The 24,909-nt window shown below is 36.8% G+C and overlaps 1 protein-coding gene across 2 annotated transcripts; it reads left to right on the plus strand.

Moving 5' to 3' along the window:
- Positions 1-2,207: 2,207 nt before the first annotated feature.
- On the plus strand, positions 2,208-23,398 carry LOC117400474 (armadillo repeat-containing protein 1-like). Of its 2 annotated transcripts, none has more exons than XM_034000508.3 (7): positions 2,208-2,731; positions 7,988-8,213; positions 11,511-11,602; positions 16,264-16,450; positions 20,713-20,829; positions 20,972-21,046; positions 21,431-23,398. In XM_034000508.3, the coding sequence occupies exons 2-7, from the start codon at positions 8,052-8,054 to the stop codon at positions 21,620-21,622; spliced, it is 825 nt and encodes a 274-aa protein (XP_033856399.1). In that variant the 5' UTR covers positions 2,208-2,731; positions 7,988-8,051; the 3' UTR covers positions 21,623-23,398. The 2 variants fall into 2 exon arrangements, with proteins under 2 accessions (XP_033856399.1, XP_033856398.1); XM_034000507.3 differs by having other exon boundaries at positions 8,000-8,213.
- The last annotated feature ends 1,511 nt before the right edge of the window (positions 23,399-24,909 follow it).

Genomic DNA, 24,909 nt, shown 5'->3' on the forward strand with positions numbered 1-24,909 from the left:
AAATAAACACAGGACAACCATTTTTTTAAAGCTTTATTTCAAAACAAAGAACATAACATGTGGTCAAGTAAAATGTATCTATCACCAAAATATTTCACATGCATAGAAACATTAGAAACATCGGCAACTCCATATGGGTGCAAGTTCAGTTGTTATAATTTTATTGTCTTCTACATATTAAAAACTCTGAAAACAGATGTTCAGTGCATTCACACCTTCATCAGGGCATCAGAATATAAACAAGACTCACACAAATATATACAATTACAGATAAATAACAACTGCTAGAAATTAACTCCAATTAGACAGATTTATACAAAACACAAAAGCACAGACAATTAACTTTCAAAAATACAAATACATAGAAAAAAAGGAAAACAATACACATTGCATAGAATGAAGTTCTAATTCTTCAGAGATACTTAAAGTCATAAAGTGCATAAATAAAATCTGTCTAGAAATCAGACAACTGTGATTATACCATGTTGAAACAAAACTTTGAGAAATAGTTATTAGATATATAGGTAAACTTTTAAAAAATCAACTTAAATTCTGTTTATATCTTTTGGGAAACACAGAGTCAGTTTCTTCTGTCCCCAACTTCCAACACTCAACACCCATTTTGGTGCATCCTGGCAGAGGCGCTGGACTCTTGACCGGAGGGTCGTGGGTTTCAATCCCAGGTGGAGGACACTGCTGCTGTACCCTTGAGCAAGGTACTTTACCTAGATTGCTGCAGTAAAAACCCAACTGTATAAATGGGTAATTGCATGTAAAAAATAATGTGATATCTTGTAACAATTGTAAGTCGCCCTGGATAAGTGCGTCTGCTAAGAAATAACTAATAATAATAACAATCTTTATAGTGGGGGTGCTGAAAGCCGTTGAACAAAACTGTAACCCCTGCACAACCCCCAACCCCCAGCACCCAGCACCCAGTACCCCTAGTTCCCGTCCCCCTGCGTCCTGGCGCTGCACAACATGCAGGATGCGTTCTTGTAGCACAGATCTGCAGTTCTTCACAGATCTGGACAGTTCTGCACAGAATCCCGTTCTGCGAGGGATGCTGCGTGACATCATGAAGCTCCACCCTCAAAAATCTGTGCAGATCCAGCACAGCCCAGCGCAGCTTTGAAAAGTTGCTGAGGCTGTCTGTGAATTAGAGACGATGCAGAGACCATGAGTGACCTGCCCATCGTAATTTAAATAATTACTAAAACTACTGCTGCCCCCTTGTTAGTGGAGGGGAACGACATGTTATCTGTATGCAAAGGAAGGTGAACATCCTTGTCAACGGTATATTAAATAAACGGTAACACTTTAAAATAAGTGTCTGTTCATATGTAATTCATTATGAATTGCAGACACGGAATTAAATTATTTGAATTAGAAGTGTATTCATAATGAATTCCTATTTTATCAAGATGATAAATTAGTTCATACGTAAGTCATCATGAATTAGACACTTATTTTAAAGTGTTACTCACATAAATAAACGAATTAATCGATATAAAATAATACTAATAAATTAAACATAATGCACTAATCCATGATAAGTAACGTATACCGTTACAATAACGTTAATGTTCAACAATTACATCAAATTGACTAGGGTATAGTCTGATAATCGAGAAACTAACTATAGGACGTTTACAAATTAAAATTAAGTTATATATTGTGTGATACATTGTGATAAATTACATAATTAAATGTGATTACGTTTAATTATATACATCAAGCAAATATTTAATTATTCAACTAGAGTATAAATAGGTGATGTTGCTGGTAAGTTTCCCAAAGGTTTGGAGAAGCGTTACTAGTAGCAACGTGACGTCAAACAGAGAGCAGCCCCGCACAAGCAAGCTCTGGGAAGACGTTTCTCTAGTAGCTGCGTGTGACGTCAAACGGAGAAGAGCCACGCACAGCAATCTCAGCTTGCTTTGGGATATTTCCAATGCTTCGAGTTACCTTCCACCTCGTGAGTGGGCTCCAATAATGGCGCCTTGAAGAGATTACACGCATCGAATCATGGGATTGATTGTCCTAACCTGTTTTTACGATCCTTGATCCCAGCTGCTGTGATGGTGTTGGCGTCTGTTCTCCTTCGTTTTCCCAGGCCGGATTTTCTGCCAATGGGAGAGAACGATGGGCAAAGAGTAGCCAATCATGATTTGAGAAATAAGACGACAATCTGTATTGGTTAATGAAACTGACAGGCAAGTGTTAGACTAGCCAAACAGAGGAAGAAATGGAAGGACATTGAATTTTTGTGCAACTAACCAACCACAGCTCTGTAAATTGATGACATATTTTAATACTTCATTTCATTTTTACATTATTTAAGAACCTTTGAAGACAAAATGTGACAGGTTTTAGTTGGAATTCAGATTGAAAACGAATTTGCATCAGCGACCCAATGTAAACGAAATAAAACAAAACCATGACCTTTCCACTTTTAACAAAGCTTCTCCTGAGTGGGAGACAGTTGTGTGGGAGAGTTTACGCTCAGATATCCAATCAGAGAAGCTGACAGCAGGACGTGGTTACAAGTGAACTGAATGTGAAAAAAAATATAAGTCTGGCTAGACATTCTTTTTATGATTATTTTATATGCTAATTTAAATTGGAATTAAACAACTTAGGAGAACAACCATTAACCGTATCCTATTTATTTTTCAAACTACTGATTGGAGGCGTGATTGGTATTACACCACGGAGAGGTTTAGTGAAGGTATGTAGTACCCTTCTGTTTGGGTGTGTTTTTTGAAAGGTTATTCTTCAGTTGCAATGGAAGCACAACGAAAAATAAATTGATTGTTATATGTTGTTTATCTCGTCACTCGGTAAATGAATGCGACGTTACGGTTGACCTGTCACAAAATGGGCTGGCATGGAAAATGGCAGCCACAGTGTATTGTGTGTAAACACTGTATTTTATGTCCACAGTCGAACAATGTCAGAACAATAGGAAAGATATTTTGTGCAACACGCCATAACTGCTGTAACAGCACGTTTTTTTCTCTCTTCAAAGCACGTTTTTTTTTCTCTCTTCAAAGCTATTTTGGATAATGTTAACTCGATCCTATTTGTATGACATTAAATAAATAAAATGCATGTTTGTAAAAAATAAAGTGCGTGCAATATGATGTTGTATTTCTTCACCATGTTTTTCATCCCATTGGTTTCTGGATATTTTTAGTTTTCCGTGAAATTTTTGCATGCAATTTAAGCCGGTTTCTGTTGTGCTTTATAAGGTCTTGGGTACATTAATGTGAATAACTTGTCTTTTGCCCTCTCTCTTTTTGCATTGTCTGCGGAACCATACTGAGTAAATCGGGGGGAGAGAATAAAAGGCTACCAGTCTATGCCATACTTGCATTTTTACATAAACTACAGCTAAAAAGTTTAGGCGAAAAAAAAATTAACTGGGGGTGTGGACTTAATTGCCCATTCCCCTCACCTAGACCCAGGGCCGGCTTTCCTTCAGACACACAAATCTGAACCGGCCAGTAGTAGCATAAAATCACGTTAATAATTTAAAAAAAAGTACAAAAATGATGATAAATTATTTTAGTTAGAAAAAAATATCTTGCAGATTATGAAAACGCGACTCTTCTGGCCTTGTTTTACTGCAAAGGCATTCAGAGATTCCTTCAGATCCAGGTTTTTGGGCAAGTTCATGTTCAATTGAAATTGTTGCAAGTCAGTTCAACCGGTCCTGTGACCAGGCTGGGTCATTGTGGACCGCAGGTTTTTTTTGTTTTGTTTTGTGACTGGGAGCGTCACCCGTATTCTCCGCGAAATAAATGCATTTGGAAACACTAAGACATTGTTTTTGCAAATGCATTCCAATACATCATAGGTCTGGATCCCAAATCCATTCTTCTGGACAGAGCATTTAGCTCCTCGCATAATTCAAGTGCGTCGATGTCTTGAATCTCCGTGTGTGTGAGAGCCATTTCAATAACGTAGCACTGGTGGAGTAAATCATTTGTTCCCAATTCAGCCAGTTCGGGTATGTTGTTGTACATGGTTTTGAATACATACTGTGTTCCTGAAGCTGTAAACAACTTTCTTCGACCGATTGTATAGCAAAGTCCAATACCTGGATAAAAAAGTTAACTTTGAATTTCTGTTTGGGGTCATCGAAAAATGTATCGGAATATTCCAAAAGTCAGTTTTCGGAAAACAGCACCTAGAACTTTCCTATTAAATTCCGAAAACTAACAAAATCTAATGTCATGTAAAGACACTTTTCGGAAAACTTATTCCAATAGCGTACTGTACATGTGCAAACTTCGACCTTCATTCCTGCACATGGTTTTAGAAAACAGAAAATAATAATAATCTGTAGTCCGTCTGCATGCATCCATTTGTCTAGTTAGGGATAAGTTAAGGTCTGTATGTATTTGTTAATAGCCCATACTGAAGCAGCAAATGTTTTCCAGCTTTAAAATGACATGAGAATTTAAAATAATGGCTGCAAAAGAAACTGGTAATAACAGGAGGAGCTGTTGGAAAGGTTGATTGCACATTGTGGGGAATCTGAATAGAGGTATAGCATAGTAATCTTTGAATTTAAGACCTGACATTTTGCACTATGTTGGATGGGTCTCCGTTCTATCGCAGAAATGTCGGGTTGGATGCGAAAATATCTTGCTTTTTCCGAAAACTTCAACCCAGTATGTATACAGCTGAATTCTAATTAGATTTTCTATCGTTAATCATGTAAACACAGACAAGTGACGTTTTAGAAAATCCGTTTTTAGATTCAATTTTCCGAACATATTAGTTTTCGGAAAACGCTTTGTCATGTAAACGTAATAGTATGTTTACATGACTTTTGATATCGGAATTCTTATGCTCATGTAAAGGCTTGTATTCTGCCTCTAGTGTGAGGTTTTTTTTTTGTGACAAGATAGAATTTGTAAGTCAGGTGGAAAGCAGACATCAATCAGTGTGTTTACATGAGCATAAGAATTCCGATATTTTTCGGAAAACAACTAATTCCGATATCAAAAGTAAGGTAAACACAGTTTTCGGAAAATGTATCGGAATATTCCGGAAGTCAGTTTTCGGAAAACAGCACCTAGAAATTTCCGATTTAAATTCCGAAAACTAACAAAATGTATGTCACGTAAACACACTTTTCGGAAAACTTATTCCGATAGCGTACTGCACATGTGCAAACTTTACATGTGGTTTTAGAAAACAGAGAAAATCATAATCTGTAAGCAATCAGTCTGCATGCATCCATTTGTCTAGTTAGGGATAAAGTAATACATTTGTTAAAGTCCGTATGTATTTGTTAATAGCCCATACTGTAGCAGCAAATGTTTTCAAGATTTAAAATGACGTGAGAATTTAAAATAATGTCTGCTAAAGAAACTGGTAATATAGAACAGGATGAGCTGTTGGAAAGGTTGATTGCACATTGTGGGGAATCTGAATAGAGGTATAGGATAGTAATCTTTGAATTTAAGACCTGACAATTTGATAAAGCATTTGAGTTATTGGTTTGGTCTCCGTTCTGTCGCAGAAATGTCTGGTCTTCAAATCGTACTTAGGATACTACAGTACTTTGCATGTGAAAATATCCTGCGTTTTTCCGAAAACTTCAATCCATGTATACAGTTGAATTCTAATTTTTTATCGTTAATCATGTAAACACAGAAAGGTGACGTTTTTAAGAATCATTTTTCGGAAAACGCTTTGTCATGTAAACGTACTGAATGTGAAGTTCCCCAGCCAACTCCCTTGCATTTGTCTGTGCCTGTCCAAAGACCTTGTCTGTTCGATAATTCTGGAGGTACATTTTCGTTGTCTTCAGCTGCTTAATTGCTTGAGAGAGAAAGAAGTTAGCTGCCTGGATCTTTTTGCTTGTTGTATTAATTTCATACAGTATATCGTACCAAACCACTAGGCTACACAAAAATCCGAATTTCAGCATTTTACCTGCGATGCATTTTGCTTCTGCCCGTGATTTGACACCGCGGCTTCCAGTACTATCTGCAATTGAGAGCAGTGCATCATACACTTCCCCAAGCTGATACCGGATCGCTGTCACTGCTTCAACTCTACTTTCCCATCTCGTTTCACTGTAAGACGTTTGATGTCGCCTATTCCTTTTTTTGTTTTTAACTTTCATGTTGGCCCCGGTGTCATTGCCCTGTCCTCTCATATCAGCAATTTCAAGTCCCAGCTCTCCCAAGTTTCTGCAGATGTAACTCAGTCATTCCAGCTCCACTTGAACTGTTTAATTCCAGGAGTTAAAAAAAAAAAACAAAAAAAAAAAAAACGCTCTTGGATGTTTACACTTCCAGCCAGATTACACAAGTTTTGATCACTGACACAAATCTAACAATCTGAGTCATTTGGTTGATTTTACTTGTCAGGTGTGCAATCCAAAATCACGGAGTAGTATTTTGCCGTTTTGAGTATTGACAGTACAGTTTCTTTAATCGGTGTTGCCAATAACTGATCTTATTTTCCATATTTTTACCCAAGTAATGGTTGTGGATCTTGTGTGATGTGATCCTTCTGAGATGTTCTTTCATCACACTATCAAACATCCCCAACAATTCCACAAATCTGAGAAAGTTCCATTATTGGGCTCGAACAGTTCATCTGAACTCCCACGCAGTGCTATGTTTTGAGTGCCCGGTACTCTTTTTTTTATTAAGGCAAAGAGCCTTTCCAAAACATTTTGCTAGTCGTGCGTTTCTGCTTTAATAATCCGTATGGTTTTCATCATCAATACCGTGTTGGTATTTAATCTTGTCTCCGGTTCTTTCCATTTTTGGAATGATTCCAGGTGATCGGGTGACTTTTTTCAAGCTTGATTTAAAATTATACACATTTTCCCAATCTTGCGTACCATCCGACGCAGGAGCACATTTTGCATTTGACAGGAAGATTTTACAGCAAAAGCAAAATGCTGCATTTTTGCTCCTGAGTAAACCAGCCATGGCCTCTGTACTCCTTCTCCGTTTGCCGATACTCGCATGTAATGTTTAGCAGTGAATCTTCTGTTGCTACGGTCTTTAGGAAAATTAAACTTTCACTTGTTCCAGCCCTTTTTGCACTAACAGTTGTCTAAATTTACATTCCACTTTTGACCATTTTGCAGGATCTTTTAAAAAAGAAGCATCGAAGTGTTCTGACTGACATGATGATGAGTGTCATGTTCAACACATACGATGATGCAGCCTGCTGCGTGTCATGTTTAACACATTTCAAAAGAGATCCTTTTTGGGTCGATACAAAAGTTGCTTTTTCAGATTTCTTTTTCTGATATTCCTCCCCGGACAGCTGTCATCTTCCATCAGACATGTTCGAAATTATAATTAGCCTTTTCATATACAATAGTTTGTATATTTAATTACATTAAACACCGATGCGAGGCACGCTAACACAAGTTCGCTGCAGTTTCTGTTAACATAAGAAAAAAAAAAAAAAACTCCTTCATTTTGCCGTCCTCCGGATTTCGCCGTCCTAGGCATTTGCCTACTCCGCTTATCGCTAAGGCTGGGCCTGCCCAGACCCCACATTGCTCGGAAGTGGATCATATTTGGGATGCCACTGCACTTGCGGGTACAGAAGACTGCTCATTAAAATCTTTTGCATATTTTTTTAAAGAGAAGACTATTATCTGTTCCAGGATGCCTAGATATTTGGTGAGCAGGTAACCTGGGATTATCATGCAACACAATCCCCAGCCCCTGTCATAGAGGAACTGTTAACCTGGGCAGGGAACCACTGAAACTGAGCTGTTGCATCTCTATTGGACAAGCCTGTCAAATAATTTTAAAATAAATAAAAGTACAAACCATTTAAAAAAGATGAATTGCTTTTCTGCAGTTTTATTCCCAGACTTATACTTTTTAGCACGATGACCAGTTCACATTGTACATGCATTTGAGCAAGCACTATTTTGCCTAAAATAATACCAGAATACTGCATGTACAATAAGCGTCTTATTTACTAGTTTCTTTTACAGGTCAATACAAGGAGCTTAGATTGATGTGTGTGGCACAATAAACGGCCACACCATGAGTGGGGAGCCTGATGCGTTGGCTATCGTGAATCAGCTGCGGGACCTGGCAGCTGACCCCCTCAACAGGCGAGCCATTGTCCAGGATCAAGGATGCTTACCAGGCCTTATTTTGTTTTTGGATCAGCCTAACCCTCAGGTTGTCTACTCTGCACTTCTGGTAAGAGACATATTTTGGTACGACTGCGGTATCTCAGCTGGTTGTTTTCAGTGAGCACAGACTTTTCACCCCAATGAAAATGCCAACAGGTTGCATAACAATACAAACATTTAGAAATGCAAAGAATCAATATAAATCATAGTGGTCTACTTCTTGCATTATATTCTGTCAGTGTTTTAAATGCATGTGTCTGTATACTAACTGTTTCTATTTCACAAAAGTACTAACTTACATGTGTAGGATGTTTTTGTTGTCCATGTTGAAATTGAAAAATAAAAAACAAACCTTTTATTTTGTTTGGCTGGAAACATCCTCCATCCCCTCTCTTGTGTGTTTGTTTGTGTGAGAGAGAGAGAGAGAGAGATTGACAGTTACAGATCAAATACATAATATTTAAAGTGAATTGGCTGTCAGTCAGCTATGTAAGTAAACAGATATAGTATGGCTGCTTTGTAAAGGACTTGGCTCGCTGTATGCAAAGTTTGGTGCAGTTTGATGACGGATTGCCATAGTTACACAGCTAAGAAGGAAGGCATAGAATAGAATCAAACAGGGACGATGGCAGATACCAAAAGACCACAAGGGAATCGAACATAGCCAATGGCTGCTGCAAAGGTGTTAAGAGAAAACACAAGGGGTCAATTGCAGCGTATCAAATTTAGTCCACTTGATGGATGTGTCTAACAAGTGGATTAAGCAGGTTTAGACCCTGTCCACACAACATAATTGATCTCGGTAACCGTACTTATATAACTTGTAATTAGTCTAGTTCAAAGCGTCCACACTAAAGTACCTGTGACACTGGAACAAAACAAACAAGCAGTTAAACAAAACAATACATATACTTTATATAACCCATGGTTTCAGGCTGAGCCGGCGCTTTCACTAAAACGCGGCTTCACAAACTCCCTTTTAAACACCCACAATACACCAACGCACAATTCACCTTCTCACCGTCAACTCCAACACCATTAACACCCTTTATATACCCTGTGACTGGAGCTTAATTAATCATCACTTATTCAGTTTACGGCTCCAGCCTCATTCCCATGTGGTTTTCCGCAGGGAGGAATGGTACATTTCATGTTTAGTTGGGCTTAATGTGTGCAGACACTATTAAAATAGTTTGGGTACAGTTCCTAGCAGCGCAGTGGACTGTGGGCCTTAATATGAGATTATCCCACCATGCACTGTATTTTATGTTTGCAATAGGGAGCCCGTGCCGACGGAAGACATAGCGCTTCTTAGCATGAACATTGTGGCTTTGTTTCTTAAACACAAAGTACATTTCATCGCTCCACATATCCATGTGCCTTGATTTCGGCATCTGAGGCATGAGGTTGCTCTGTGATCCACCATTTTACAACAAGCCTCAGAAATTGTATGCGGTACAGCAGTATTGATAGTCATTCTCAACTCCTTGAGGCGCCTGCTCCGAGTACTGTATTTCTAATGTGCATCAGTTAAATGCAAGTATGATCTGCCAGTTTGAAATGTGCACAAAAAAGACATGACATTTATTTTTACTTTAAATATTTTTAATTAAATAAAAACAGGGATCCCTTTATATATTTATATGACACTGAATTCCACATATCGGATTAGTAAAGAAAGGTTTATACAGCTATGGCCAAATGTTTTGCATTACCTAAAATTTTAGGATTGAAACATAATTAAAAAATATATATATATATATATATATGTATGTATATATATATATATATGTGTATGTGTGTATATATATATATATATATATGTATATATATACACACACACACAGGGCTCAAATTTCTTAATAATTTACATGCAGTGTATGTACCTTAAATGGTCCTGTTTTTTCAACTGTTTATTTTTAACTAGCCTACATGTTAAACAATGTAGGCTTTTTTTTTTAAATACATATTATTTCAGTGCGTGTTCGTTGTGTAAATTTCAGTAGACCACTTGTTCCGATCAGTTAAACAAATTACCGGGATCATCCGTTTGGTGTGCTGCAATCAGGATTAAATCACTGGTACGCTGCATTTGACCCAAGGTGTTTTGCTATCAAGGCTATTTACTAAGGACAGGCATGATATTAATGTTTTCATGATCGACACAAGACTCCCTTAGCTTTCGGCCTAGTATGACCGCATGAGTTTGTCAGATGTTTTCCCCAAGAAATGCATTTGTTCATTCATGTAAGACTGCTGTTACTTTACAGATTCTTTTATGGAAAGTTGCAGAAAACTAAAAACAAAGTTGTTTTTTGGTTCCATATATAATTCATAGACCCAGACTCTGCCAGTTGTTTCTTTGTACTGCACCTCTACATGTTTAATTGCTTATCATTTGCTTTGTGACTAGCCTTCCAATATAGAACTTTCATGTGAGTCCTAGTTCACATTATTTGTGTTTCTGATGTCATCTCATAACCACCCTGGTGGTTCACCTGTGGCTTATGTCATTGTGACAATAATATTGCTGTGCAGTTAAATTTGACAGTCGCTGCACTAACGGCCTTGATTGTTCTTAAAACAAATATCTGTGGAATAAGCTGGTTTTACTACCTCACTGAAGACAGAAGCTAACAAGACCCATTTTGTAGGTAAATCATTCATTTATGAAAATAAATGTGTCTCGGCTGACTGTTAGTCGTCAAATTTGTGTGCTGGATTATGGGCTGAGTGATACATTCTGCTGATGCTGGAAGTGTCATAATAGTGGTGCATGCAAGATGCTGGCATAAGAAGTACTGCAACTTCTGTCTGCCTTTGTGGTTCTTAACCAGGAGTCATGCACTTAGACACACCAGGTAATGATAATAGGGGCCAGTGTAAAGGTAACCATACTGTGAATATTTTTATAATATCTTTAAATTGAAGTTTTATTGGAAAGTTTGAACTCTTTTGAACAGACTTTGCTGTAGATTGCCTCACCCAGCTTCTTTAGACTATCAGATTCTGGGCGTATGTGGAATCACCTGTCTGTACTGTATCTTTTTTTGAGCAGGTGGTGTATGTAGGGCATATTCATACACTTCTAAAGTTCATTCTCAAACAGCTGACAAACGGTTTCATGAACCGCAAACCAAGTAATTATTCAGAAAACAGCCCTTAACCAAGCATTCATTAAGAGTCCTTGTGAGAAGTTTTGTGAATCGAGCCTGTAGCTGTAATCCCATTGCAGATGTTTTAAATAGTTTCCTCAATGTACATTCCCAGTCGTTTCTCAACCCTGTTTCCAGTTATGGATTCTCTGTGCCCAGTTGTTTTTTTGACATTTTGACATCCACACTTCCTCTCCCTTCTTTGGCAGGCTGTGCGCTATTTAGCGGAATGTCGTTCCAACAGAGAGAAGATGAGAGGTGAGCTTGGAATGATGCAGAGCCTAGAGAATGTGATGAAAAAGTAAGTCTCTCATGTTAGCTTTCCTCAAAAAAGAAATCTTCATTTTGTGCCATAACAAAATGTAAGTTTTCATGTCTTTTATTAATGCACCCAAAAGTAATAATGCTGTAGTATATAGTTCTTTAGTATTGTATATAGGGCAGCAGTGTGGAGTAGTGGTTAGGGCTCTGGAGGGTCGTGGGTTCAATCCCAGGTGGGGGACACTGCTACTGTACCCTTGAGCAAGGTACTTTACCTAGATTGCTCCAGTAAAAACCCAACTGTATAAATGGGGAATTGTATGTAAAAAATAATCTTATAACAATTGTAAGTCGCCCTGGATAAGGGCGTCGGCTAACAAATACAAAATTATAATAATAATAATATATAACACTGTACAACAGAGAATGCACCTGTCTGTCAAGCTGTACACTCTCTATGCGCTACATTTGACAAGCTGTTTGATTCAATGATACATGAAAAGACTAAAGCTGCAACCCAATTGGGGAGCTATTTCTTTGTGTTTGTCTGTAATAAATGCTTCAAGATGGCCACATATGGTGCCGCCAGAGTCCAATACTATTTTAAGTTGTTTTTTTTTTCTTTCTTTTCCCCCTCCGGCAAGTATCTGACCAATCCTGTCACTGGTCAGTCACTTTGGTTAGGATCATGTTCATCAGGCTTTGCCCTGAAGTTGCAATTTAAGTCTTATTCCAAGGACTTTGGCAACCTGTCATTTCTTAGAGTTCTACAGGAGCCAGGATAAGATAGTAAAGAATATGTTTGAATTATTAACTGTGTTTTTAGATAAAATACAGCCTGTGTCAAGTAGACATACTGCAGTAGATAAAGTTTGTTCTCCAGTGTTGCTTCAGAAGCTGTTTATTTATTGCTGTCGGATTGGCTGTGTTTACCCTCCAGAAGGAGAATGCATTGTTTGGTGGATGCACATGTCATATCAGATTCTAAATTATACCATGCAAGTATTTAACCTTTTGAGCAAAGCAGTTACTCGCCAAGATTAGTGACCGGGGACAAAAGTCAAACTATTTCCATGACAACCTAAAAGATTAGACCGTGGTAAAATGTTTAAAGTTAAATATATCTTTGAAAAAGAAATCTGTAAATACTTAAATGTGTTGTGTGTGTGTGTGTGTGTGTGTGTGGTGTTTTTTTTTTTTCACAGGGTATGTTAGTAGGTGGATTGTATTTACTGTAAATACTTTAGTAATACGTGTATGTTTATATCATCCAAAGCACGGTATCGGAATCTTGGAATCAAAATATATATATATATATATATATATATATATATATATATATATATATATATATATATATATATATATATATATGATTCCAATTTTTTTATTTTTTGGTCATTTATGTAACAACACCAACATTTTATTAAGAAATGACCTACATCATAAACATCCCTGAACTCTATAGTCTCATTTGATAGGGTTACCTAATAATACACTTTTAGGTTGTACTAATTGATTGAACTAATATGGAAGAGGCTGCTGTTCAGGCTGACGTTTCTAATGTTTCACCACAGCTAAGGACAAAAAAATGTTGATCTTAACATTTCAGGTTACTGTAAGCATTAAATTCTTCCTCTAAGTTTGTATCAAGTCGCATTATGATACGAGTTTGAAGACTTGGTGACACATCTGTTCCCAGCTGGTGACTTCAGTGCAGGACCCTTTTGGCATCTTGTAATGTTGCCTTGTAGGGAAATGTCAGTGTGAGCACCTTTTATGTTTGTACAATACAAATGCTTGTCAACAGTATGTTTCTTCAAATTAAAACTTGCAGCATATCAGATTATAAGTACATTTTTGGATGTAATAACAATAACAACCCGGGAACTCGGTTAAAAGCGTGAACAGAACAAACCCAGTGAAGTACCAGTATAGCTGCTACATGGTTTTGTTTTATTTCGTTTACATTGGGTCGCTGTAGCAAATTCGTTTTCAATCTGAATTCCAACTAAAACCTGTCACATTTTGTCTTCAAAGATTCTTAAATAATGTAAAAATGAAATTAAGTATTAAAATATGTCATCAATTTACAGAGCTGTGGTTGGTTAGTTGCACAAAAATTCAATGCCCTTCCATTTCTTCCTCTGTTTGGCTAGTCTAAAGTGCCGATCAGTTTCATTAACCAATACAGATTGTCGTCTTATTTCTCAAATCATGATTGGCTACTCTTTGCCCATCGTTCTCTCCCATTGGCAGAAAATCTGGCCTGGGAAAACGAAGGTGAACAGACGCTAACACCACCACAACGGCTGGGATCAAGGATCGTTAAAAAGGCTAGGACAATCAATCCCATGATTCAATGCGTGTAATCACTTCAAGGCGCCATTATTGGAGCCCACTCACGAGGTGGAAGGTAACTCGAAGCATTGGAAATATCCCAAAGCAAGCTGAGATTGCTGTGCGTGGCTCTTCTCCGTTTGACGTCACACGCAGCGACTAGAGAAACACCTTCCCAGAGCTTGCTGTGCGTGGCTGCTCTCTGTTTGACGTCACGTTGCTACTAGTAACGCCTTCTCCAAACCTTTGGGAAACTTGCCAGCAACATCACCTATTTATACTCTAGTTGAATAATTAAATACTTATTTGATGTATATAATTAAATGTAATTACATTTAATTATGTAATTTATCACAATGTATCACACAATGTATAACTTAATTTTAATTTCACAATGTATAACTTAAATTTAAAATGGGAAGCAGTGTGGAGTAGTGGTTAGGGCACTGGACTATTGACACTTGATTGTTGCCATGGTCAATCAGAAGGCAAGAATGACTGCTGCTCTGGGTGCTTCTGATTATGACAATTAAACTAAATTGTGTGTATATATATATATATATATATATATATATATATATATACGTGCGTGCGTGGAGTAGTGGTTAGGGCTCTGGACTCTTGACCAGAGGGTTGTGGTTTCAATCCCAGGTGGGGGACACTGCTGCTGTACCCTTGAGCAAGGTACTTTACCTAGATTGCTCCAGTTAAAACCCAACTGTATAAATGGGTAATTGTATGTAAAAATAATGTGATATCTTATAACAATTGTAAGTCGCCCTGGATAAGGGTGTCTGCCAAGAAATAGGTAAATAATAATAATAATAACATTAGTTGGACTTGTGAATAGTTATAGTTGAATTGGCTAGTGTTCCCACTTCGTTGGATTTTGTTGCAAAGGATTTTTCTAACCGGTTGCTGTCAGTTATCTTGGGTAAGAAACATTTTAATAATTTTAACTATTTGTGAGAATGAGAAACTCGCTGGGTATCGTTTTGATTTATATTATTACATAGCAAATGCCTAAGGTTTATTTTACTCAAAAATTAGAAAGAGAAACTGCAGAAATGTTTGGTTTTTGTGCTTACATCAGATATCTGAAAATGTATAATTTGTTTATTCTTTAATATCGTATGTTTTGCATTATGGAAAAAAAAAAAGATGCATCGTCTCTAAGAAAACAGGACATCAATGGTAGAAAAACCACTATCGTCCCAGCCCTAAATAATGATGATTACAATTATTTTCCCTGTGCTGGTGATGCATTCTCTGTATCTGGTGAATTGCTTATCCAACTTGGATATGGTTGAACACAGATTACTGAGAGTATTTAAATCGGATAGAGTGACTGAGTTGCCTCTCTTGTAAGGATGTGAATTTTAAACGTTTCAACATATAAACTCCAAAGAACTGGCTAAATGTTTAATAATATGCTAGACTGTGGCAGAGACAGAATGATTCTTGGTGATTAAATCTCCCTCCTGACCTGTAAGGGCGCGGTGTAAAGGGAAAAGAGTGCCATGGACTTGATAGCCTGACAGTTAATTCCCAGGGTTAGGTGGTTGAGTAACTTGACCATCCATATGTCTCATAATATTTTTACTTGTAGGTCATGGTGATCAACTATTTAGTGACTGAAAATGTTGTATTTGTATCCGTGATGGGGGTGTATCGTACTTGTGTTACTAACATTCTTGTTTGCAATTGCTTTGTGGAAATTTGCTTCAGTGATGCAGTCAGGGTTGGGATCCATTCCCTTTTTTTCAATTCCAATCCATTTTTTAAATCCATTCCAATTCCTTCAAAGAAATTCCTTTTTAAGGAATTGGAATTGGTATTGGAATTGGAATTGAGAATTGATTTAAAAAAAATGAATTGGAAATGGAAATGGAATTGGAATCGAAAAAAGGGAATTGAGCCCAACCCTGGATACAGGAATGTTGGTGTATTTGCCAGTGTCGGTTAATGTCACCATTGTTCCATTAGAGATTGGCTTATGATTCAGTAAGAGTAGAAGTCTTAACTCATATTACAAGTTATTTGTTCAAATGGAGACTGTTAAAACTGTAGAAAACCAAAGGTATACATTTATTCTAAAATGTAGTCAAATAAATCTAGGATTGCATTCTGTCAACAAGGATCCAAGTTAAACCATTATAAATACTGTTCACAGTAGGGGTTGCTGAAGAGCGATGAGGTGAACTAACCCAAACTGATTTATTTTCCTATGGGCCTCCAGTCAAGTTTGCCGACTTATCACAACCAGGATAAAATTTTATGATCGCCTGACTCTTCCCCCCACCCCCCACCACATCCTGCTCTTAAGTTTAGTAATTTAATACATTTTTTTGTTTCTTTTAGAACGACGACACCTGGTGAAACAAAGTTGTTGGCCTCAGAAATCTATGAAATCCTTAAGTCTTCCAGCAACGCAGTGACAGACCAGGCCGAACAGGCCAGCTACAGACGCAAGACTCAGTTCTTCCTTGGAGCCACGAACAAGCGTGCCAAAACTGTGGTTTTACATATAGATGGTCTTGATGATGCTGTAAGTCAGATTTTTTTTATTATGATGATATATATTTTTTATAGTTGTAGTCATCATTATTACTAATTCCTAAAACTGGAACTTTAGTTTTTCTTTGTTGCACTCATCTAACAATTATAGCTAATCCCCAACATAGTCACTGTCCCAAACCACCTCCAATGATCCGTGTTCTTGCAGAGTAATGGATTAATGTGTATTTAGCTTGCACTAAAACATTTAAAGAACCAGTATCATAGTTTAACCTTCATAGTGTTGAACATGCATTCTTTTTTTAAATTATAAATAATTGTACCTTACCTGAAAAGGTTTTCATGCTGTGTTTTGCCGTTCTCTTGTTTTCTCATTTTGGAGCGACCTGCCTCATGCTGGGTTACCTGAGCGAATCCTTTGTATTTTTTCCCAGTAATAGTTCCAGCCATCAGTGCTACTTGAAAATAACACACTATTTGCTTTCAAAAGACTGCTGGTATCGAGATTTACCTGCTCATCACAATAAAAGTAGCCTGTCGGTGGAGGAGCACGACACTTGGGTTAGCTTTTTTCTAAACTGACTAGTATCGATTTGCTAATTATTTATTGATGTGTTGTCAAGGATAAGTACAGCCAAAATAAAACATAAAAGATAATGTCTAGTCTACACATGCGCTAGTTAAAGCGACAGTTATTAATGCTATAGCCCTAATTATTGTTAATAATAATAATACACATCTACATCAAATAAAATAAAACTTGTCTAAAACCGATAGGCCATCAAGTTCATTCATGTATTACTAAAACCATATTGTAATCAGCGAAAATAGAAACCTCAGATGTAATTTCTATACCTTATAGCAGTGCATCCAATATAAACTAGATATAAATGAAAGTATATGCTTACCTTCCATTATATGGCAGTGTAGTGTAGGCTATATGAAAAATAAGAACTGTCTTCAAAATACAACCAAACAGCAATCCGTTTTTCAGAGACCCTCAGAGCATGGACCACGTCAGGTTGCAACATCGAGTTCAATGGTGGTGAATGGGGTTTTGCTCTGGGCTTATATAGGATTTTCTCTCCATTGAATACATCGAGTCCCAATTAAGTCTGATCATCAATCTGCTTTGACAGTTCTTATCTTTGAGTAAATGATATATTCTAGAAGAATCTGGTCAACTCCTAATTGGAGTTGTATAAAAAACATTCAAAATTAATTGGATATAACTCCTTTCCAAAATATTGGAACAGGATCTCATGGTTCTCATTTTTAACCCCTCCTTTCTCCTAAAAAGTCAGGTGAACTAAATTTCAAAGGATCCTTTGCTACCAAGTACAATACAAGTTTATATGTGTATTAAAAGAGATGCTGTTTTATATATAACATCAACTTTTTGGGTGATTATATTAACCTGGGTCTACAATACATTTCCTCTGAGCAGCATACCACATCACCTTTTCAGATTTAGTTTACTTTCATATAAAAATGTGTGTTAACAAAATATTGGACAAAGACTGTAGGTGTTTATCATAAGTCTTTTGAATAAAACCACTAAGCATACAGTGGTTAGTTCAGTTAATTTCATTTAAATTTAGGCTATAATGAACATGTTAAAATATAATAGCCTTATTTTAACTTGTACCATGCTTGGTCTAAGCCTGATCTCTCTGTTTACTTGCCAAGGCTAGTGTTTTAATTAATATGAAACGCCACTGTAAGCAGTTTTCCAAATTCACTGCATGAAGTCATTTTGGCTCACAAACTTCATCCCAATTAAAGTCGCGACCTTTCTGATACGATCTGATACTGTAGACAACTTTTCTAATTTAAATGAAATGCTTGCTTCGGCTGCCAAGTAATCATTAATAAATGAAGAGAACGGACATTACCCCATATACTCCCGTATTCTGGTACCAAAAGGTATTTCATTCGTTTATATTAACAAGATCACTCATTATAGAAAGGACCGTGGCTTTTAAATCGCTTACCACCCAAAAATTCCTGCTTCATCAGCCAAAACCAATTAGTCATCTCCAACACTGCTTATACTTCAGGCAGATAAGGATGAGATCACAAAATTAGTTGTTTTCCTTCAGCAATTTTACTGTATACTAAAGTTATTGAATACAGTTTACACTTTATTGTCTTGTATTCAAACTTAACAGTTCCTCTGCTTTTTATTGCAGTAAAACCTTTTATATAAACTAAACATTTATATTCTTTCGTTTAATTGATATTGTAATGTCTAAACGACTTTTTGTTTGGTTGAAGACAGAAACTGAACTAATTCTTAAATTGATTAAATTAAATGCTTGCTCCTGCTTTAACAGTCTATTTGTATCACAGTAGAGCCTTAAACAAGCAAAAACACTTGTTAGTTTTAAATATTCTTGCCATTTACTTAAAACATATTATTTCCGTTCAGAGTCTTGTCACTATTTAAATCAAAATACTTTTATATTTAAAACTTCATTTTCAAGCCAATTAAATGAGATGCCTGCTTCTGCCAAGGTTACAGGCTTTTGCACCAGCAGCTCTTCAGTAAGGATGACTGTATAATTCCCATAGCCTGTAAAATGACTGTATAATTCCCATAGCCTATTTTGCTGCCTTTTAATCCCAAAATGTTAAACTTGAGAGAAATGTTAACTGCAAACCTGAAATAACAAAACCCAGGCTTGTGTTTTTCTTTCTACACACTGTACATTCTAGTAGTATGTAGAAATATTTGTTTATGAAGTTTTAAAACCACAGATACCATCAAATTATTAGTAAATTATATAACATCACATATGCCACTGGAGCCTATCAACCTAAAAAAAATATTAATTTAAATAAATAAATAAATAAATAAATAAATAAATAAATAAATTATATTAAAACAGCTAGTGTTTCTCCCTCTGTTACATTGTCTATTACAAAGGCAGACACACTGTTGATATCAATGCCATACTTCCCAAGCGTCTTAATGACAGCCTGGCCTACTACTGTTGTGTGGTTAACAGAGTTAAGATGCAGTGTATCTACTAAGTAAGCAGTAAGTTCCTCTGACTTCACAGTTGTAAAGCGCTGTGGGATGAAAATAATGTACAAAACACAGTTGCCTTGATCATCAGTGGCCTCGTCGCATACAACGCAAACAGACTCGGAATCGTTCGTTTTGCCATTTTAAATATTCTTCATGTGCTGCATACACTTCAGGGAGATACTCTCATCTGAGTGTCACTGTTAGGCACGTCTCCACAAGTCAGGATTTTTTTCATTAAAAAAGGTCATAATATTTAATTGACCAGCAGTTGCATCGGTATGTTCGCTGCACTAAAGGCTTCCACTAATTCAAATGTGTTGATATTACCTGTTTCTCCACGTTCTGTGCTCTTTTTAAACAAGCCTGTGATTGTTACCGGCTTGTTCGGTAATTGTTTAGCCTGAACTTCGTTTGATTTTCATGTTTTTGTGTACTGCGCTGTCAAGGTGCTTGTCAGTAGTACCTTTTCTTTGATGATCCAAAGACACTTTACAAATTGAGCAAAACGGAATCCCACCATCTGCATGCAACGTCCCCTTTTCGTAGGTCTGAACGCGATCTTCTGTTGAAATTAATTTAGCTTTTTTTATTTGTCAGCTGTCTGCATTTCTAATGTTAATCATACACTGCTAGCTAATACATCAACAATATCTAAACAACCATTTTAAACATCCCGCCACTGACTCGCATGTTCATTGTACAGTATGAGGAATTCACCAATCATGAAGCTGATATTTTTTTTGACTCTGTTGCCGTAGTAACCAAATGCTTGGCATTGACACCGGACCATGTACACTACAGCTACTGTAGTGCTGCTTGTACTTATTAAAAGTATGAAATGAATAGGGGAGGTGAAGAGTAATGTAAAATGCTGTAAGGAAAATAAAATGCATCATTTTCACGGTAGGCAGTCAAATACGCGATTTCTATGAAATTCGTGATATCGTGCATTTTCCAGGGCCTTCTTATAAGGCTCTCTGTGCTCAGTCTTTTATCTAGTTATCACTTCCTCCTCACACAGCCCTAGTAATGTCTGCCTGGTCCGAAATATTCTCTCTTCTCTCTCCTGTGCAGCTCTTCTGCTGTCATTTGCTCTCTTCTTCTGGTTCTGTGACACTGCCTGGTTTCAATAAGCGGTACTTTTAACACCTGAGGCAACTAGTCAAGTTAGCACCCTTAAGTGAATATGGTTTGCATATCAAATACCTCCCTTGTGGTATTTGATGTAATTTGCATATAATTTTATTTATTTTTTTCAGGCCCGTAGAAGTCTTTGCGAAGAGGCACTGCTGAAGATTAAGGGAGTCATTAGCTTCACATTTCAGATGACAGTGAAGAGATGCATTGTTAGGATCAGGTCAGATTTAAAAGCTGAGGTAAGTTCATGCAAACAAGAAGACGGAGTCTATACACTTGTTCTTATTTTGTTTAGAAGTTTTTGCGATTAAACTTGTATTTCACTTGTATTTTTTTTTTTTTTTTGCATTTTCTAATCGTATGTCTTTTAATACGTTTTAGGCACTTGGCACTGCAATTGCTTCAACCAAAATAATGAAAGCACAGCAAATAGTAAAAGGTGAAGATGGAGATGAGGTGAGAGAATCAGGGGTCTACTTTAATTAAATTATAAAAACTCTATTCTACTAAATGAAAAACTTTCCATAATTGGAAAGCCATTTTCTGCCTGGACAGCAGTATGCTTGAGAGGGTCATCAGCATTGTGCTGCTTAACCAGGAGCAGACCTCACCCAGCAGCTGCTATAAACTTCAGCAGCTGCAGCTCCACTTCTGCACTGAGAAGGATGACGGCGCATAATAATCCACTCTAAAAACTGTATGGTAACCAAATACCAGTGTGTGTGTGGTATTGAAGTCAATTCTTTGGTCCCATTTAGTGCTCACAGGCTGCTCTTGGGGAATTTTGTTGTGTTTTATTTTGAAAAGAAAGGATAACAATGATCTATCATGTGTCTGTAGGTCATGATCTCTTTCGAAGAAGATGCCCCTGTCGAGGCTGAGCAGAACACAGACCTGCCTGATTATCTGCCGGAGGAGGAAAGCCCCTCGAAGGAGCTGGACAAAGCCGTTTCCCGCGTGGGGACCAAGCAGGACGCGAGCGGCTGGCTCAACACAGCAGCAAACTTTTTAACCAGGTCCTTCTACTGGTGACGGAAGGGTTAGGCCGGGAGCAACTGTACATTATTTAAAAGTAGCTGGGTTTCCTTTGGAGCGATGGACTGCCTAGTGCAATTTGCAATAATATATCGCAGTGTAAAAAGGCTGTGCTTCTTAGATACATACACCATACACATGTATCTATCTATCTATCTATCTATCGGTATATATGCTGCATTTGTTTTTCTCTCTACTAAGAATTTATGCTGTCACAAAACGTAAAGTTATTCTAAATTTGCCTTTTTTTTTCTTTGCCTTTTTTTCTTTCTGTGCCCTATTTTTTTATTTTTTTTTGTTAATAACGGGTCCATATTTGTAACCAAATGGCTTGTGACATTGACGCTTTACCACAAGGATATTTGGGGGAGTCTAAATGTTACCCAGGGCGCTATTTTTGCCTCAGTTTTGCTTCATTGAGGACCTAGATACGTAATGCAATTTGAAAGATGTTTTTGTGCATGAATTATAACCGATTTATTTTGTTTTGATCAGCCTTTCCTCATTAAGATGATATTTAAGTTAGTTTTACCAATTGTTTGATTTATCCCAAGAGTATTTTACATTGTTTTTTGTCGTTTTGGATTGCACAGGCTGTACTGTATTTAATGTTTATTGCTGTCTGCCTTTTTTGTTTTGTTTTCTGAATTACCTTTATTCTGTGTGCCTTGGTTGCTGCTTTTAATTTCTATTTAATTTTGTATTTTTTCCCCCAAATTATTTTCTCTTTTCTTTCAGCAGACATCCTTCTAACCATGTTGGTAGCCACCATCATGTTGTCCCAAAACTTAAAAGCTTAAATGTTAGTGCTTTCCAAGTAGTTTTTACAAATTTGAAATGTAAAGCTTTTTGGATCTCCTGTTAAAATCTAATTTACAATGCTCCAGCTGTAAACTTGATCATTCTGGTTTAGCAATATGACGGTGTATAAATATTTGAAATGTCAAGGACCCTTTCCAGCTGCGTTGTAGGAAATGTATTTGAGCAGCCATCTAGGATCCTAGCTTGTGCAAACCATACAACTCTTTAGTCCAATACAGAACCAGACACTGCACCCCAATAACATTAGTACTAAACTGTACTGCAGTTTTATGTTTCACTCTTAGGAAACGTTTTTCCGCATTAAGACAACAGTAGCCGATCAACCAGTTTGGTTGCTGTGTACTGGGAGTATCCTGATACGATTCCCCTAGTTTAGAACAGAAAGATTGAAAGTGCTACTTGTAGGATAAATTATATATATCCATGCTTTTCAAAGCGATTTTTGTAAACTGTTTTAACATGCAGTCCTGTTTTTTTAGCCTTATTCCAAATCAAAATGATTCTAGTATCTCAAGGCTGCCGCCTTCAAGATGCATTTCAAACAATGCAATCTTCTATTTTCTAAAAGTTCTCAATCTTAGACAAAGATCAGTTAATATAGAAAGTCACTTTGTTCCTTGCCAAGTGTATTTCTTTTCTATCAGTGGCCTTTGCGAATCTAAATATAAAATATTTTCATCTTCATAGGTTGGCTAGCATCATAAAATGTACTTCCCACAGTGTCCGTAGAATTGTTCACATTAATTGATCAGACCTGTATTGCGTCCATTTCATGAGGGCTATTAGAAATCTTGCAGTTTACATGTTCAAGCTATTTTGGTTACTCATGAAGGTATCTATTTGTTTAAAGTCATCCCCAGGTGTGCCCTAACTACCACCATGCCTCTGACTCTATTCAGTGATTTGTGTTAATGCGGTATTACAATAAAGATTACCCTGTGTCGAAAGGAATTTCAGTCCTCAAGTACAATTCTGTATAAAAGACATTACGCAGACAGAGCTTTTGGTTGCTTTGCATAAACTTCTCAAGTTCCTTAAAGGTTTCAGATGGCGTCAAATCTGTCACCTGGGAACCTACAAATGTTGCTGTTAACACTTCTAGAACAAAAGCCAATATTTTTAAAGCTCTTAATTAAATCACCATCCCACTCAAAACCAAATGAACTGGTCCCTTAACACATCCTAGAAGAATATCTGAAACAATGTACAGCCTTCACAGATGACTTCTTGAATGAGCATCTAATGTTGGCTGAACTGCACTTTCAAGATTCCTATCACTAAAATGATCGTCATTCAGCACTGACAGTCTCAGGAGTGTTAATCTTGCGTTAAGCTCATGTTATCGAAGGGTTACAAAGTTACTTTTTTTTAGGTTGTTTTAGTGTTTTGAAATATTTGAGTTTGCATACTGGCTATACGCACAAAACAAAGTATTGTTTTGCCAGCATTTTAAGTATACTCCTTTACAAATTTCAGGAGTGTAAAATGCCTGCCTCTTCTTGTTGTCAGTAATATTGCGTTGTATGGATTCATTTTATAAAGGTTACCATGGGGTCTTCACGTATAACATGTGTTCACACTTGTTTTTGATCACTTTTTAAAGCATTACTGAACACGGTTGTGTTTGGAAGCTCATTACATATTGTAACCCTCTCCTGTGCTTTACATATATATATATATATATATATATATATATATATATATATATATATATATATATATATATGAAATATATATATATATATATATGAAATATCTTTTTAAACATAATCACAATTGCTTTAATACCTGTTGTTCATTTACACTGGTACATTTATCAACTGTGGAATGAAACCAAACAAAAGGTTTTCCTGCATCGGTTCTTAGAAACTTGTGTCAAATGAGAGCACAGCTGAACATTTTATCCTAGTGGCACATTTAAATAACAGCCCTTCCTGACAGCCAAGGATATGCAGATGGAAAACATGAAATTCGCAGCATCGATGTAGGAGCTGTGGTTCAAATATGCAATGTGATTTACAAGAACTCCTCTCTGGTTTAAGCCTAATTTCTACAGACTTATACTTGGGTATCTACTGTTAGATATTGCTGGGATATTTACAGCACTGCAGACACTGGCAAGTAATTTCTAAGCACTCCAGTGTACAGTAACACCTTAATGGAACAATTTACTTGGATGTAACATTTTCTATTTGTGCTTTGGTGCATGTACTGTTCATATTTTCCTTAACTGTTAATCCTAAAATGTAGACATTGCCTATACCAGGGTAAAAAAAGATCTAAACAAAACCCATTTATAAGGTTGCTGTTAGTGTATGTAGAAGTATGTGTTTCCACTCCACATAAAGTAGTTCTACATTTGCTAAATGTACCTGCTGTTTTATGTCAAGTATTGCAGAACCAGGTAAGGTTGCCATTTTTAACAAAGTGTAAAGGTCCCTAAGTGATATTATTATGAAATA

Source organism: Acipenser ruthenus, chromosome 4, assembly GCF_902713425.1.
Source record: "Acipenser ruthenus chromosome 4, fAciRut3.2 maternal haplotype, whole genome shotgun sequence".
NCBI classification, from domain to species: domain Eukaryota; kingdom Metazoa; phylum Chordata; class Actinopteri; order Acipenseriformes; family Acipenseridae; genus Acipenser; species Acipenser ruthenus.